Here is a 14,926-nt window from a genome sequence, read left to right on the forward strand (position 1 = left end):
TCCTCTTTTGTGCAAAATGGATTTTGTCATGGTAGACTTATTTGATAAAATTAACCACATGGCAAATACAAAAGTAACGAGGTTCTCTGTGATTAAACAGCTTCAACGATGCAAACCTTGACAAAAATGACAGGACAATGATCTATCATAATGTCTGCTCTTGTTCAATATGTCCAAGTCTCGACCTATTAATTTAGAATTCAGTGTCTTGACAGAAAATAGAAAACAGAAAATAGAAAAGGTAAAATAAGAGTCGGTTTACATAACATATAACATTCAGTAATAGAACAGCACATGTCGATGTCCTACAAGAAAAATAGTGACTTCATGATGTGTTAGATCTTCCCTAGAATGCAATGCAAGCCTAGAAACCGTTCTTACGACAGTAGTCAAGCAACTTCTGGGCTTTACCGTCATAATTCTCACTCAAAGATGGATCTTTCTCTTTCCATTTCTCTAGAATACTGACAATTCTCTTTACCTGGGAGAAGGTTAAGGAAAACATGATACAAACATGAAATTATGGATCCAGCAAAATGATAGCAAGCATAAATTAGAAAAATCAATGATGAAAAGAAATATTGTTATTTCAAATATTCTTAGTAAGATGGAATACTATTGTCACTTTTCCCTTTGGTGTTATTTTGCCGGAAAGGATACACTAGCGACGACAAATTCTTTTCCTTCATTACCGCCAAAATCATCGCTGGCATGACTATCAATGTCATTCTCGATGAGAAAGTGTTTGTCCAACAGAAGCAATGTTAATCGATGCAGGTCTAGTGAACCATCGTCGTTTTCGTCAGCTAGGCACAACACCCTTTGCAGGATAGACCATAATGCACTTCGAGCAGTAGAATCATTAGAAACAAGGGGTAAAACATCAAGTAGACCCTGAAGAAATTGAAAGTCTGGCAGGAAACATACAGCATAAGTTGATCTGATATAATAATAATGCTTCTCAAACAATACCACCGAAGTGTGGCATACCATTTGAGATGGATAGGACCAAATTACGCTGATCAACCAAGATATTTGCAAGTATGACAACAGCCGAAGCACATAAGCTATCAACCTGTATTTAGTTTAAGTGTCAAGTAATTTGCATTTCTAATAGCACCCATCACAAGCCACAGAATGGACATGTAAAGTAAGGTAAAACAAAGAAAGAAGATATAGCCAAGAACTGCACAATGAGTAATATCAGCTGAACTAAACGATACAACAGAATAATGTCTTCAAGCATCATGCATACCTCAATCTTATGGGACAGCTTAACCACTTCACAAACAAGGTGGAAAATGTGATTGTTGGAAGTAATCAAATCAAAACAATTATCTGCTGTTGAAAGTGCTTCAACTACTTGAAGAACTAGATCGAAAACAGCCGACCTGAGATGGTTACAGCAAAATATGCAATTTCACATTTGTAGTAAAAGAATATCGTAGCTTCAGAAGTTGCAACAGACAAAAGCCAATCATGCACAATTTCTTTGAAGGATTTGAAAACAAAGCAATTGGCAAACATAAAAGGCAGTTCAACGTACCTTTCCAGTTTGTTCTCCTTTAACTGGTTGAACTCAGATTCTAATAGACTCAAAACAAGATTTGGTAAACCAAACTTCACCAAAGGCTGAAGAAGAACAGCCCCCACTTCTTCATGTTGAATTATGGTCAGCAAAAACTCAATGCTCTGCCATCAGTGAATCAGGGCATCAAAAGGGCAAGCAACAAGAGGAAATATATCACCAGAAAAGTTTAATTAAATACTAGCTTGGTTAATTTAACTAATGGAAAAGAGATGAAACAGAATAAGAACAACAAATAACAACATAGACCTGCTGACAGAGTAAGGAGTGGACTACAGTACATATATGCATCCCGATTAATTGCTGAGATCATGATCCAAATGAAAGAGAATTCTTATATCAAGATAAATGCCCCATCTACACATGGGGTAATACCAAATCTAGAAACAAGATGTCTTCCAAAAAATACTATGATCTTGTAAAAGCAATTGCTAAGTATTTTGTATCAATTCTATCGGCTTGCCTTGATTTGTAATGTTACGCAAAAGCCATAGACCCAACTAATCAATTTTCCCATTCCAATTCGACTCAGAAAGAATTTTTTTATAAAAAACACCTTTATCTGGGTAAATTGACTGTCTAATATTCCCAGATTTCATGAAAAAAGAATTTTTATCATTCTCAAAAAATACAACAATCACCCACACTAATCGCATATTATAGTAACAGGAGGCACTATTAATTCATATGAAAGGGTATAAGAACTTAAAATTTCCAGCCAAAGATTAGCCAAATCTAGTGGCATTTTGTCGGTGAACTATACATTGGCATATTAGACCTTTTCTAGAAGAGTCAAGTTCAGTGTATTCCCAATAATCCACAGTATCCGTGAAAGAATCTGATCGTGTAGCAAAGCTTCAGCCCAGGTGACAGAACTACTACTCTGGAGACTCACTGACAATAGCCTGCACAGACACCAATGTGAAAAAAAAATTAGTAATTTAAAAATGTTTTAGGTTTATGACTAATTATTTCTTTCTTTTCTTAGAAACTAGAGACCTCATAGCATAAGCAAGATTTAATAGGTTCAGTTTTAGCAGTACTAAGAGGAAACTTGAGACTAGTTAGGATTAATGTAAAGTAAATTCATGTTTATTTAATAATTTCAGATATTTTGGATTGTAGCAGAGAAGCTGGAGGACACAAATAGAGTGTCAGGTGTTTCAAATGAAAGATTAACATCCTTTGCATATTAGAGTGAAAAAAGCTATTCACAAACATTTCCAGTATGAGCTGCTTTTGATTAATAAAAGTGTTGGATAATTAAGAAAAATATGCAAAAACTAATGCTGAGATCCATCTAATGAAATAGATATGTGGAGTTGTCAGGAAGGAGAACATAATGGTATTACTTTTTAAGAATAGGTGGTCACCATAGATATGCAGAGAAAATAGACAAACAAATATAGATAGTCAAAGTTGAATCAAGATTAGTGCAATAAAAAACTATATATATATATATATATATATATATAAGGTATTAACCATAACCATGTTATTAGTAAAGAGTTCGTACAAAGCCAAATCTCCAAGAAAGATCCATATAGTTGAACAAAATTGTTAAGATTTAACACTCCTTGTTGTAGCTAGTAATGACGTGATCAAGACCATTATAAGAGTGGATTATTATTAGCACTAATATATTTTCATCACAATTTTTGTAACATGCATACAAATTTTTGAACTACAATGGTAAATGATCTTTCAGAGACCCCTAATCTCGATGTTAAGTGTGCATCAACCTACAATCAGACTACAGATAGCAACTTCCAAACATATGTATGGCAAATTAAGGCAACACCTGAATGTCTCTGAAAGGCAGACAGAATCATCTTGAAACAACTGATCAACGATTATTTGGATCAAACCATTTGTAGATACGATTGTAGAGCTTAGATTTTTATGGCAGGCTAAGTTCCCAATGATTCCCAAGCAAATTTCCTGGAGAAAATTATACATGTGCAGCATTTTATTTCAGATCTTGTTGAATAACATAATGAACAAAAATTCAAACAAATAGAATGAGAATCCCAACAATCTAGGGTTAACTATATGAATTTAATCCACCAGTTCCACTTGGAGTGTTTTCAGCATCCATGCCTGTCTCACCGGAACTCTATATCAAGCAACCTGCTGCTAAGTTCTAGATCTTTCATGTCATTTTTAATTATGCTAAGTAGAATTTCACTGGCCTCCCGCAACCTCTTACACCTATATTCCTTATTGATTCATCTTGTCTAACAACAGAATTTATTAGTTGTCAATTATTCAGGAATTTTGTCAATTGAGCACCAAACACAAAGCCCTATTTTCTAACTTTACTATTCTTTTATTACCAACATGATCTTCATGAAAACCATTTTATAACAACTTTATTAACCGAAATTCCTGTATAAAACATTGTACTAGTGACATTAAAAGACTTCCAACAAAAAGGGCCCATTGTTCTTAAAAAGCAGAAATGTCTTAAGCTCAGTGTCATTTTTAGAGCATTGATACTTGATAACCTACAAATAAACTAACAAATGCTGTAGATACTGTAATGCCTTGGCTAAGAATTTCAACAGCGTAGAATAGTGACTGTTTGGCACAATTGCCATAGTCATACTCATACACATAAGTGATAGATAATTATTATTTGCCTTACTTTTAATAATAAATAATAGCAAATGTGATTAATTGGATTCAAATTCACCAAGTATACCTAATTTGCTTTAAATGAATTATCCTCCATAGCTTTATGCCTTGAAATTGAAGGTTATTTTTTAAAGGCAAAGTATAATTACAATGGCAAATCTATTTTTCAAAATTTTTCACATACATCACGTGTCAATATGCAGACAAAAAGCCTAAATGAAAATCACGCCCACTCACTCCAGTTTATTAGCCCTTGCTTATTTAGGTCAGCAAAATTATCTTGGAGTTTATCACTGAAGAATCATTTTAGCATACCTAACTCAAGAGTGATGATGAGGCAACTGGGGAAGCACAAGGAAAAAAATAATAGGTAAAAATATTAAACTATAAGTGAGAAATATATTTAAGTAAATAATTTTATAATATAAAAAGATGTGGTAAGAGCCCAGCATATGAGATGAGGTGGAGCACAAAATCCTATCCCCCAGCCTGCTTGTAGGTTTCTTTTCTGCTTTTGAATTCCCCAACTTATCCCTATCACACAATGTAGATGGGAGAGAGGAGTGGGGAGGGGTGACATTGTCATCCTTAAGGACCTTCTAATAGTTCAATAATAATAATAACTCGCAGATATCCAAGTCTAGGATGTAACATATGATAAACATAATAAGATGTCATATTTTGCCAATATAATATGTAGCTGCTGTAGCCATCTCTTAGTCTTCTCACCTTCGTCTTTTCAGGTTTTCCACTACAGCATGCTTCTAATGTAGGTTGTCAAGGTTATTTAAAAGTTACAAGCCATTTATCATAGAATCCCTCAAAATCCTTCCTGTTTTAACAAAAAATAAAAATATACCTTGAATTAACAAAAGAGAAAGCCTCATAGCTCATAAGTCTGGCTAATTTGGGTCCTAGGGAGTGCCAACAAATATTTGGCTCAAACCGATAATGGAATTCATCAAGCAACAAAAATAAAACTAATTATTCACTTTCTAAGCTAATATGAAGCATTTGTACTTTGAGTTTCAACACAATAGATGCTTCATTTGCTACATAAATTTGTAGTGTTATTAAGATATATAAAATTCTATCTAATTAAAATGATCACTTATCTGCTTCTAGGAACAAGAAGGTTTGCGGCAAAAGTTTATGGAAGCATTTCTTTCAAGCGTTAATATCACAAAGGTCCATGTAGGACACATTGACCATAATAGACCAAGACTTGTCTTGCTGCGCTTATAAATTTCTGTGGTGTGTAAATTTAGTATGCATGTTAGCATAAAGAAACATGCATCTTCAGAAGCCCAATTTTCACAAATAAAACATTGTAAAATTTGGTGAACACACAACAATGCATTAACTGATGCTTCTGAAACATCATTTAAAGATGTAACATGTAAAGTTTAACAGCAGCAGCATCTTACCTTCAGCCGGAAAGAACCTGTTGCATGGAGACTGGCAACTAGCACTTCAAGTATTAGATTTTGCACCTGAATTTTTCACAACCAGATCAACAACAATAGTCCCTTTCACTAATTAATCATGTCTAAACTATCAAAAAATGCTGCATATTTGAATTAGAACTGTAAAGATGTGCTGAAGACAAAAAGCAGACCAAGCAGCTCTAATATGGGATAAATAGTTTGGTACTAGAAAACAACCAAACATTGTGTAAACAAATAGAACCAAACTGTGAAAACCTTCAGGACTGGAGTATCAAATCCTGAGTAAGTTTTCAATTTTTACTCTGAATGCTTATGTCGCAGCTAATAGCTTGAGTTAAAAGAAAATGTTTAAACTTCCAAACAATGCATACCATTAGTTCAGCATGCGATTCAGTAGCTGCAAGATCCCATAGGATACAGCCACAGTCTTCCCGTGGTTCTTTTGTACCTTCAGTCGAGGGTTTCCTATCATCTAGCTCAACATTTCTTTCTCCTTTACGAAGTTCTTTTTGCATATCAGAGTCTGAGCCAGATGTAGTCTCATCAATGATATGTTCATGAACCTTCATACAGTTTTGATGGTTTTTATTTGAGATGCCATAAAGAAGACTTTCAAAGTATGATTATCATAAATTATATTTCTAAAATTTTCTTTCCCAAACATATTTTTCAGCCATTGAACCAAATACCTGCCACCTTAGATTGCTTTCCTACACTCGAGTCATATGGTAGAAGTTGTCTTATAAGAAAGATGATATAGCTAGGATCAACTGTTGTCGTTGCATCTAATATCTGCAAAAGAAAAAGGTGAAACAACCATTGAGGCTTAAACTTTCAATAAGATATTATTATAGTAAAAAGCTTCAAATGCAAAGAATCATCATCATCATTATGTTGTGTTAGTCCTAACTATTTAGGGTTAGATACATGCATCTTATTCCTGCATTGAACTTTATGGAAGGTTATACCCCATCATTCAGATGTTTTAAATCATTTTCAATTAGTGTTAGAGTTTTCAAATGCAGAGAATGGAAAACAACTCTAACTAGAAAGTTCAGATTCCAGATAGACAAACTCTCATGTTTTAGATCATGGACTTCATTTTTTTTTCAAAAAATGTCGCACAGATATGGCACTGGCGTATTGCATCGTGCCAATCTATATCAGGCCCAAAAAAGTTATTAGAATGTGTCATTGTGTAGAAATGGAGTACTCTCCAGTAATGGTCGTTGTCAGACTATCACACTTTTAAATCCAGCTGTATCAAGCAGTCCAGTCTAAGATCTAGAACAATCTTTGGCCTCTCGAGCAATTGTAATTTCAACTATAATTCATTCCACTTGTATAGCTATAAATTTTATACCCCGCCTATGAACATATTATCCTACCTTAACGTATTTTTCTCTTTTTTTTCATCATTTGAGCTACAATCAAGTGCTCTAAATTTTGGAGGGAAATAACTTTTCTAATAATCACATGAATTCATCTTAGCATTATCATCTTTGCTATATTAAAATTATTATACTGACCGACACTATGCGCGAAAAAAAATCGTCCTTTTCCTGCCCATATCAGCCTGTCCCAAGGCCAAGATACGGCACGAGGTTAACCAAACAATGATAATCTTGATTGCAAACGTAAAACAAAGAGAAGGCGAAATAACTTCATCCCTTTGCCAACTAATTACCTCAGAGTCGGAGTGAGGAGCAAGGGGAAGATGCGAGGGGGCATTAGCGTCGGCTTCAACCTCCTCCTCCTCTTCGTCTGCATCATCTTCTGCTTCCTCTGCATCATCTTCACTTCGTCTTGCCTTATCTCCTATTCCTAGTCCTTCCTGCTCTGGGGCGGGAGCCATTTCGTCTCGATGGAACTCCGGAGGCGAAGGGTTTGAGCCGAACAAACTTTTCTTTTGCGTGAGCCCATGACTTTGAGAATATTTCGTATATACCCCTTAAATTCCAATTACCAATTTTTAGTTCATTTCTTAAACCCGAACAAAGGGAAATTAAATTCAAAAATATTTATTACTTTCCATGTTAAATTTTATTTAGAAGAAAGTAAAAGTATAAAACACCCCTAATTATTAATATTATTTTTTATTTCATACTATTTAAAAATATCTGAATATTTATAATATCATTATTAGTTTATATATAAAAATAATTTTAGGCTGGATACAATTTAGCCCAATTTATATCGTGCTAGATCAAGCTGTCAGGTTTATTCGAATTAAACTATTCGTGCCAATCAAGTTGATGGCTGGATGTCAATTTGGGCCAGTAATTAAGACTGAATACCATTCTTTTCGTTCAAACTGTCTTTGTTTCTAAAAATTCCAATATTAATAGTTTCAAGATTAACAGCAAATTATCCTTGATCATTAATCACTCATACTTCAAAATAATTTTAAAATTCAAAATAATACTTCAAAAAAAAAAAAAAATCTTCAATTCTATTAACATAAAGTTAGCTATTTACCATATTATCACTCTCTGAGGTAACACATTTGCTGTTAATGAATGATTAGGGATTAAATGCATTCTATATAGGGATTTGTTTAAGTAAAAAATTTAGATTCTCTATTATTTTAGGAATTTTTCAAAGATGTGAATGCGACGCCGATCTAAACGGTCAAAGCACAAGGACATGATCCAACTACTTGCGCACCAGCCAACTACTTTATGGACGACAAAACAAAAATATTAAATATATATACTGGAATAAATGAATATAATTAACTGTTAATAATATTAGAAATACGTAAATTGTGCTTTTATTGCAAAATATTCAAATAAAACTATTTCCATTTTCCTAAATAAAAATTATAATTTCATTAAATAGCACGAGCGATATTTTTTTTAAGGAAATGGATGGCCCTATATAAGGCAAAAGTTTTATTTCATATTTGTTTTTTTTCTCCAGGAGAACAATATTTATTTTTAATAAAACATTTTATTGTTTAAAAATAAAAATTAAGAAAAATAGTCGAACTGTTCTTTGACCAAACGATTTGATTGTGCGTCTGTGCGCAGCAGCTGATCGCAAAGGTCAACCATGGCAGATCTGCTATAGATTGATTGGATATGAATGTCCTATTTGTCCACCTCCTTTCCCAGTCTCAACTCCAAACACTGAACAACTCACTCTTTGAGCCCAGACGATGAAGCCAGCCGTAGCCATCATCATGCGTCTTTTCCTCCTCTTCCTCTTCCTCTTCCTCCCGCAGCTTCACTCCCTCAAACTCTGCACCGATTCAAGTAGCTAGTTTTTTCGATCTCCTCGTTCCTTTCATTTTAGTTTAACTTCGTGCGTTATTTTTTTGCTTAGAGACAGAGCTAATCAGGGCTTGTTCTGTTCCAGTGGCGCCCGTGACTCGGAGGACACCTTTAGCTTTCTGCGGATACACTGGCAGCAGCTGCTGCAACGCCACCGATGACGGTGACCTCCGGCGGCAGTTCGAGGCCATGAACATCTCCGACGGGGCATGCGCCGCCTTTATGAGATCGATCGTCTGCGCGGTAACTCCTTGCCCCCGAACTTGTCATCTCATCTCTGTTCCTGTTGCTGTCTGCTTTGGAAACATCTTGGTGTTGGCACTATCAATATAATTTTCCTATTTGTTTCAGAGATGTAATCCATACTCCGCTGAATTGTTTGGTACGGGCCCGACGCTCGCTACAGTACCGAATCTATGCAACTCTACCGTCTCATCGGCAGCCTCTTCACTGGCCAGCGTCTCCGACCAAAACTTCTGCAAACAAGTTTGGGATTCCTGCAATAATGTTTCGATGCAGAATTCTCCATTTGCTGAACCTGGACAACCGGCGTCGTCATCTAGACTCGCCGATCTATGGCATTCCGAATCAGACTTTTGTGAAGCGTTTGGAGGTTCATCGGGTGACAGCACTCTATGCTTCGATGGTAACTCGACCTCATTCAGTAGCAGCACAGCCTCACCCATCCCTGGAGGTCTTTGTCTTGAGAGAATCGGCAACGGATCTTACCTGAACATGGTTGCCCACCCCGACGGATCCGATCGCGTTTTCGTGTCGAATCAGGCTGGTAAAATATGGTTGGCAAGTGTTCCTGAACAAGGATCAGGAGGGACATTGGAGATCGATGAGTCCAACCCTTTTCTCGATTTAACTGATTTAGTCCACTTCGACACTCAATTTGGCCTTATGGGACTGGCATTTCACCCAAACTTTACGACGAATGGTCGGTTTTTCGTTTCGTACAACTGCGATAAGCTTCAATCCACAAGCTGTTCTGGAAGATGTTCCTGCAATTCTGATGTAGGATGTGATCCTTCAGACCTCGGTAGGGACAATGGTGCCCAACCATGTCAATATCAGGCGGTTGTGTCTGAATTTACTGCCAATAGTTCCTCAACCACACCTTCCGCAGTATGTATCTTTAACTATCTTGGATTAAGCAGAGCTTGTTTTCGTTTTTGCCATGTTCATGTAGCAAATTACACACGAACTGTGCTTGTTCATTCTAGGCAACTAGTGCCAGTCCTTTAGAAGTAAGGAGGATCTTCACTATGGGCCTTCCTTATACAAGTCATCATGGTGGGCAAATTCTATTTGGACCAACAGATGGCTATCTGTATTTCATGATGGGAGATGGTGGAAACAGAGGGGACCCCTTCAACTTTGCTCAGAACAAGAAAGCTTTGCTTGGAAAAATTATGCGACTTGATATAAACACCATCCAAAGTAAGTCCCTTGGCAAGCTTATTTATTTTGTTTCCTCTAACTCCTCTCTTTGAGATGCAATTCCTCAAAAATCTAGCGAGATGAAAAAATTAAATTGGTTTCGCCCACACATATCAATGCATGTTCATGAAATTTGACTCCACATCATTTGAACATGTTCAGTTTTGCAAGAGGCATTACTCAATGATTGATTGTTTCAGCTATTCTAACTGCTACTGATCTGTAGGCGAGAGTCAAATAAATGATCTTGGCCTGTGGGGAAATTACTCCATTCCAGACGATAATCCTTACACTGTCGACGGCGAATTACAGGGTGAGATATGGGCCTTGGGTCTCCGAAACCCATGGCGATGCAGTTTCGATATAGAAAGACCTTCCTATTTCTTCTGTGCAGATGTTGGCCAGGTGATTCTTTCAATTTAAATCTTGTTTCAAATTGCCTTCGCAAAGTTATTTTCTTCGACGCTTTAACATATGAGAAGCGTTCCACGATTTGCCTGCATTCGATTCTCTTCTTCCATTTCGAAATACTGCTATGCTACGTAATTCTTCTGAACAAATTTGCCTTCTGGAACAATGAAGTTTCTGTATGATGCCAAAGATTAGTGTGCTAACTGATGATACCAACAAAATTACAGGAGGTGTATGAAGAGGTAGACTTGATCACAAAGGGAGGAAACTATGGATGGCGTGTCTACGAAGGTCCTAATCTTTATACTCCACCTTGGTCTGCCGGCGGCAACACTTCACTCAGCTCCATAAATCCAATCTTCCCCCTCGTGGGTTACACGCACTCCGATATAAACACGACGATGGGCTCTGCATCGATCACCGGCGGTTATGTGTACAGGTCGACGACAGACCCATGCTTGCATGGAAGGTGAACTAACTGTTATACTAATTCCTGAATTATACTGCATAGGTCAAGATTCAGTAGACTTGGGATCTTTTTTTATCGAACGAAACAACTGTTGTTCTGCAAAACAGGTACTTGTACGCGGATCTTTATGGTGGAGCTATTTGGGCAGCCACAGAGGACCCTGAGAACAGTGGAAACTACACCAGCACTTTGATGCCTTTCGGCTGCACCAACAACTCTCCATTACCGTGCGACGCCGTCGCCGGAAGTGCTCTTCCCAGCTTAGGGTACGTATGCTCGTTTGGGGAAGACAACAGAAGGGACGTCTTCCTGTTAAGCAGCAATGGTGTGTACAGAATCGTACCCCCGAGCCGCTGCAACTATATTTGCCCATCGGAGGACACAACCGTCGCAGGGAGTTCAACTCCCAGCCAGTCTTCATCTGCATGCCGAACTGGGGGGCTGCTGGGGAGACTGGTGGTGATGCTGCTTGTGCTGCTCTGGTGTTTGATTTATATTCAAGCACCGCATGCAGTGCCAGTGAAGGAGAAGATGATGCTGAGTGAGCGAGGTTGTCCATGATGTTGCGATCATTTGGAATTTTAGGCGAATTGTCCAACGCAGTTTCATGGATTTGATCATCTCTGAAGCAATCTGAGTCTTATTGAACATCCCGCTGCTTTGAGTGCTTCTTCTGTACGCTTCTGGATGTTGCCAAAAATAAGAATGCACTCTATTTTTAGATTGTTAAAAATATATATAAATATATAATCGTAATCGTAATTGAGGAAAATTAAATATAATATGCGAGGGTCAAAAATTATTTTGAGATCAAAATTCAATAAACGATCCGCACAATTAGAGCAGTGTGGCAGGTGGAGAACCAAAAGGAAGCGGAAAAACCGCCCCTTCTTCTCCTCTCCAGTTTCCACAGACTTGGACCATTCGCCATTGCTCATCCTCCTCCTTCCTCCCTTGGACCTTCCGCACCACTTGGGTTAGAGTTACCTCTTCCCCGACAGGGAAGATGGGGCAGCAAACGCTGATCTACAGCTTCGTCGCTCGCGGGACCGTCATTTTGGCTGAGTACACCGCCTTCCCCGGAAACTTCACCACCGTCGCATCCCAATGCCTCCAGAAGCTCCCTTCCACCAACAACAGGTTCAACTACAACTCCGACGGCCACACTTTCAATTACCTAGTCGAGAACGGTTTCAGTGAGTCCCTATCCCTATTTTAGTTGTTCTTGATGAGTTCCATTGTCAGGCGTTGGATTGAATTTGGATGCATCGATCATCATGCGTTGTGGTTAGTTTTGATTAATGGTTGCCCTCCACACGTCTCGGATCATGTCACTTCTTTAATCGATTTCCGTAATTAAAGATAAGGGTTTCGAACTCGGATGACCTTCAATTGCATGGTATGGAATGTCGCTCATCATTTGATATCGACTCTCATTCTTCACCCTTCTTTGTGTGCGCGCGCGCTTTACGACGTCAAGGATACGGATGCAACGTGATACTGCATGCAATTGTTTTTGTCTGGAGATTGTTTTGTTTGAATGCCTAGATTTGAGAAGAAATAACTCCATTTTATGGGATAAGCAACGACATATCTATTATTTATCAGAATTGTGTAGGATCTGTGTGTATAGAGCATGTCTTCTTAACTGCATCAATCTACAAATACTGAAATACTGAAGGAAAAGAATAACAACTATCTATTTCACAAAACCAGCGCATGGCATTGGTGTTGGGAATGTCAAACATGCAAACAGTGAGATAATGGGATAGATGATCCAGACAAGCGACAGTAACAATGAAGTTTATCTTGAAAGCTAAACCAATATTTGAAGTCAGCTACATCTGAGGAATATTTTACCTGTTTGCGTTAAACTATTGTAAAATTTTGGAGAAAAACAGGAAGTAGATGGACCTATCAGTTGTCTAGCTTCAGACACAAATTAGATTGAGGAATCAATTGTGCATTTCAAACCTTTTCTAATGGTTCAACCTGTATATATTCCGTTAATAAGTGATGCTTAGGTTCAAGATCTTCCCTTCCTAAGAAAACCCTTGTGGAATAACGTGAGCATGGTGTTTTAATTTGCTCTAACTAACAGAGCAGTTTCCGGCAATTCCCTATGTTTGAATGGATTAGCAGGTACTTTGGACTTATTTGGTCATATAACAATCCATTCATTGACAGACTAGTCATGCTGAAATTTAATCAGTGTTGGCATGATAATTTCATTGTTTAGTCGACAAAGCTTGAATATTTCTATTTATACATAGTTTGCAAGTGTCTATAAGCTGTAATATTCGAAGAATGGTTTCACAAGTGGATCTGATGTCAGACATCATTACCGCAGCATATTGCGTTGTCGCCAATGAGTCGGCAGGCAGGCAAACTCCCATTGCCTTTCTCGAGAGGGTTAAGGAGGACTTCGGTAAAAAATATGCAGCAAAAGCTGCAAATGCCGCAGCCAATAGCCTTAACGGACAATACAAGTACAGTTTTTCTCCTTTGAACGTTTTGCTGTTATTTAATTTGTTAAGGTAGTCAATTATGGATTTTTTTTTTTTTTTTTTTGCCAACAATGTTAGGTCCAAGCTAAAAGAGCATATGCGATACTGTGTTGATCACCCTGAGGAGATAAACAAGATCGCCAAAGTCAAAGCTCAAGTTTCTGAAGTAAAAGGAGTGATGATGGAAAATATTGAGAAGGTGTTTTTTCCTTGTAATTCATACAAATCCTACATGAATTTGAACAACTATATTCCAAAATAATGTTGTCGATGTTATGTGTTTTGTTTATATATTTCTGCTGATTTTAGGTTCTTGAACGTGGGGAGAAAATTGAGTTGCTTGTCGATAAAACTGACAATCTTCGCTCTCAGGTATGAAATGAAAATATGTGACATATCTGTGGAGGCAATTGCAAGGTTACCTCGACAGTGCTGTTTCTTTAATTGTGAAAGGAGAAAAATGTTGTTCTTTCAGTAAATCTTCTCATTTCACTTTGCCTTTTGTTGATTTCGATATTTTTATACGCGGGGGCTTTCAGGCACAAGATTTCAGACAACAGGGAACAAAGATGAGGAGAAAAATGTGGGTAGAGAATATGAAGATAAAGCTGGCTGTTTTTGGCATAGTTATTCTCTTGATGCTCCTTATCCTCATATCAATTTGCCATGGCTTCAGGTGCTTCTAAGAGGATTCGATAATGCATCACTGCCACTACCATTTTTTTTAGCGCATTGACTCCATTCCTTCCTTTTGCTACCAATTCCCTTTTTTTTTTGTTTGTTTGTTCACGATGTGAATAGGTTGTGACTCTTATGTCTTTTTTTTTGTTTGTTTGTTTGGACACTGTTTTCTTTTTTTTTTAACAAAAAAAACATGTTATTTGAGCTGTCTTAGAAGATGTAGCAGCTGAAATTATCATTTCCATTGTGTTTATTTTCATGGAAAAGATACAGATGTTAAATAAGGGTTCCAAAACTAATGGCTTGTTTGGTTCACATAAACTAATGCTTTAGTTCCTTTTTCTTTCCAATGATTCTTTTTGTTGTTGTTGACATGATTTTTAATGGTGCCAAATCCAAAAAATTTAAATCCAAATCCAATTCAAAACGTTTACTTTTTAAATAATTATCCAATTCCAATTTAA

General features: G+C 37.1%; 3 protein-coding genes across 4 annotated transcripts; 2 read left to right on the top strand and 1 right to left on the bottom strand.

Annotated features, from left to right (window-relative positions):
- Window positions 1-236: 236 nt before the first annotated feature.
- On the bottom strand, window positions 237-7,574 carry LOC141842578 (uncharacterized). 2 transcript variants are annotated; one of them, XM_074730656.1, is made up of 11 exons: window positions 7,361-7,574; window positions 6,363-6,465; window positions 6,045-6,196; window positions 5,653-5,718; window positions 3,390-3,529; window positions 2,367-2,493; window positions 1,547-1,692; window positions 1,256-1,391; window positions 991-1,075; window positions 661-911; window positions 237-481 (listed from the first exon to the last, which is right to left on the bottom strand). In XM_074730656.1, exons 1-11 carry the CDS (start codon window positions 7,526-7,528, stop codon window positions 365-367), a joined length of 1,491 nt encoding a protein of 496 aa, XP_074586757.1. In that variant the 5' UTR covers window positions 7,529-7,574; the 3' UTR covers window positions 237-364. The 2 variants fall into 2 exon arrangements, with proteins under 2 accessions (XP_074586757.1, XP_074586759.1); XM_074730658.1 differs by lacking the exon at window positions 7,361-7,574 and having other exon boundaries at window positions 6,045-6,236; window positions 6,363-6,449.
- Window positions 7,575-8,817: 1,243 nt separating this feature from the next.
- On the top strand, window positions 8,818-11,953 carry LOC141837133 (HIPL1 protein-like). Its single transcript, XM_074724591.1, has 7 exons — window positions 8,818-8,930; window positions 9,034-9,191; window positions 9,300-10,079; window positions 10,178-10,394; window positions 10,621-10,799; window positions 11,033-11,274; window positions 11,382-11,953. The coding sequence occupies exons 1-7, from the start codon at window positions 8,834-8,836 to the stop codon at window positions 11,833-11,835; spliced, it is 2,127 nt and encodes a 708-aa protein (XP_074580692.1). The 5' UTR covers window positions 8,818-8,833; the 3' UTR covers window positions 11,836-11,953.
- A 327-nt stretch (window positions 11,954-12,280) lies between these two features.
- Window positions 12,281-14,467, top strand: LOC141839382 (putative vesicle-associated membrane protein 726). Its single transcript, XM_074727118.1, has 5 exons — window positions 12,281-12,470; window positions 13,625-13,763; window positions 13,860-13,980; window positions 14,091-14,153; window positions 14,321-14,467. The coding sequence occupies exons 1-5, from the start codon at window positions 12,281-12,283 to the stop codon at window positions 14,465-14,467; spliced, it is 660 nt and encodes a 219-aa protein (XP_074583219.1).
- Window positions 14,468-14,926: the final 459 nt, after the last annotated feature.

This window comes from Curcuma longa, chromosome 1, assembly GCF_044706935.1.
Source record: "Curcuma longa cultivar G26 ecotype Majalengka, Jawa Barat chromosome 1, ITB_CL_G26_1.1, whole genome shotgun sequence".
In the NCBI taxonomy this organism is placed as follows: domain Eukaryota; kingdom Viridiplantae; phylum Streptophyta; class Magnoliopsida; order Zingiberales; family Zingiberaceae; genus Curcuma; species Curcuma longa.

What these genes read in the sequence shown, in the direction of transcription:
- LOC141839382 (XM_074727118.1), top strand. Translation starts at nt 12,281, where the DNA reads ATGGGGCAGCAAACGCTGATCTACAGCTTCGTCGCTCGCGGGACCGTC. An exon ending in CCTAGTCGAGAACGGTTTCA is followed by an intron (nt 12,471 to 13,624) that starts GTGAGTCCCTAT and finishes TCATTACCGCAG; the next exon opens with CATATTGCGTTGTCGCCAAT. An exon ending in AGCCTTAACGGACAATACAA is followed by an intron (nt 13,764 to 13,859) that starts GTACAGTTTTTC and finishes CAACAATGTTAG; the next exon opens with GTCCAAGCTAAAAGAGCATA.
- LOC141842578 (XM_074730656.1), bottom strand. Translation starts at nt 7,528, where the DNA reads ATGGCTCCCGCCCCAGAGCAGGAAGGACTAGGAATAGGAGATAAGGCA. An exon ending in CTCCTCACTCCGACTCTGAG is followed by an intron (nt 6,466 to 7,360) that starts GTAATTAGTTGG and finishes TTTCTTTTGCAG; the next exon opens with ATATTAGATGCAACGACAAC. An exon ending in CAGGTTCTTTCCGGCTGAAG is followed by an intron (nt 3,530 to 5,652) that starts GTAAGATGCTGC and finishes AATTTTCTCCAG; the next exon opens with GAAATTTGCTTGGGAATCAT.
- LOC141837133 (XM_074724591.1), top strand. Translation starts at nt 8,834, where the DNA reads ATGAAGCCAGCCGTAGCCATCATCATGCGTCTTTTCCTCCTCTTCCTC. An exon ending in TGAGATCGATCGTCTGCGCG is followed by an intron (nt 9,192 to 9,299) that starts GTAACTCCTTGC and finishes TATTTGTTTCAG; the next exon opens with AGATGTAATCCATACTCCGC. An exon ending in TCTGTGCAGATGTTGGCCAG is followed by an intron (nt 10,800 to 11,032) that starts GTGATTCTTTCA and finishes ACAAAATTACAG; the next exon opens with GAGGTGTATGAAGAGGTAGA.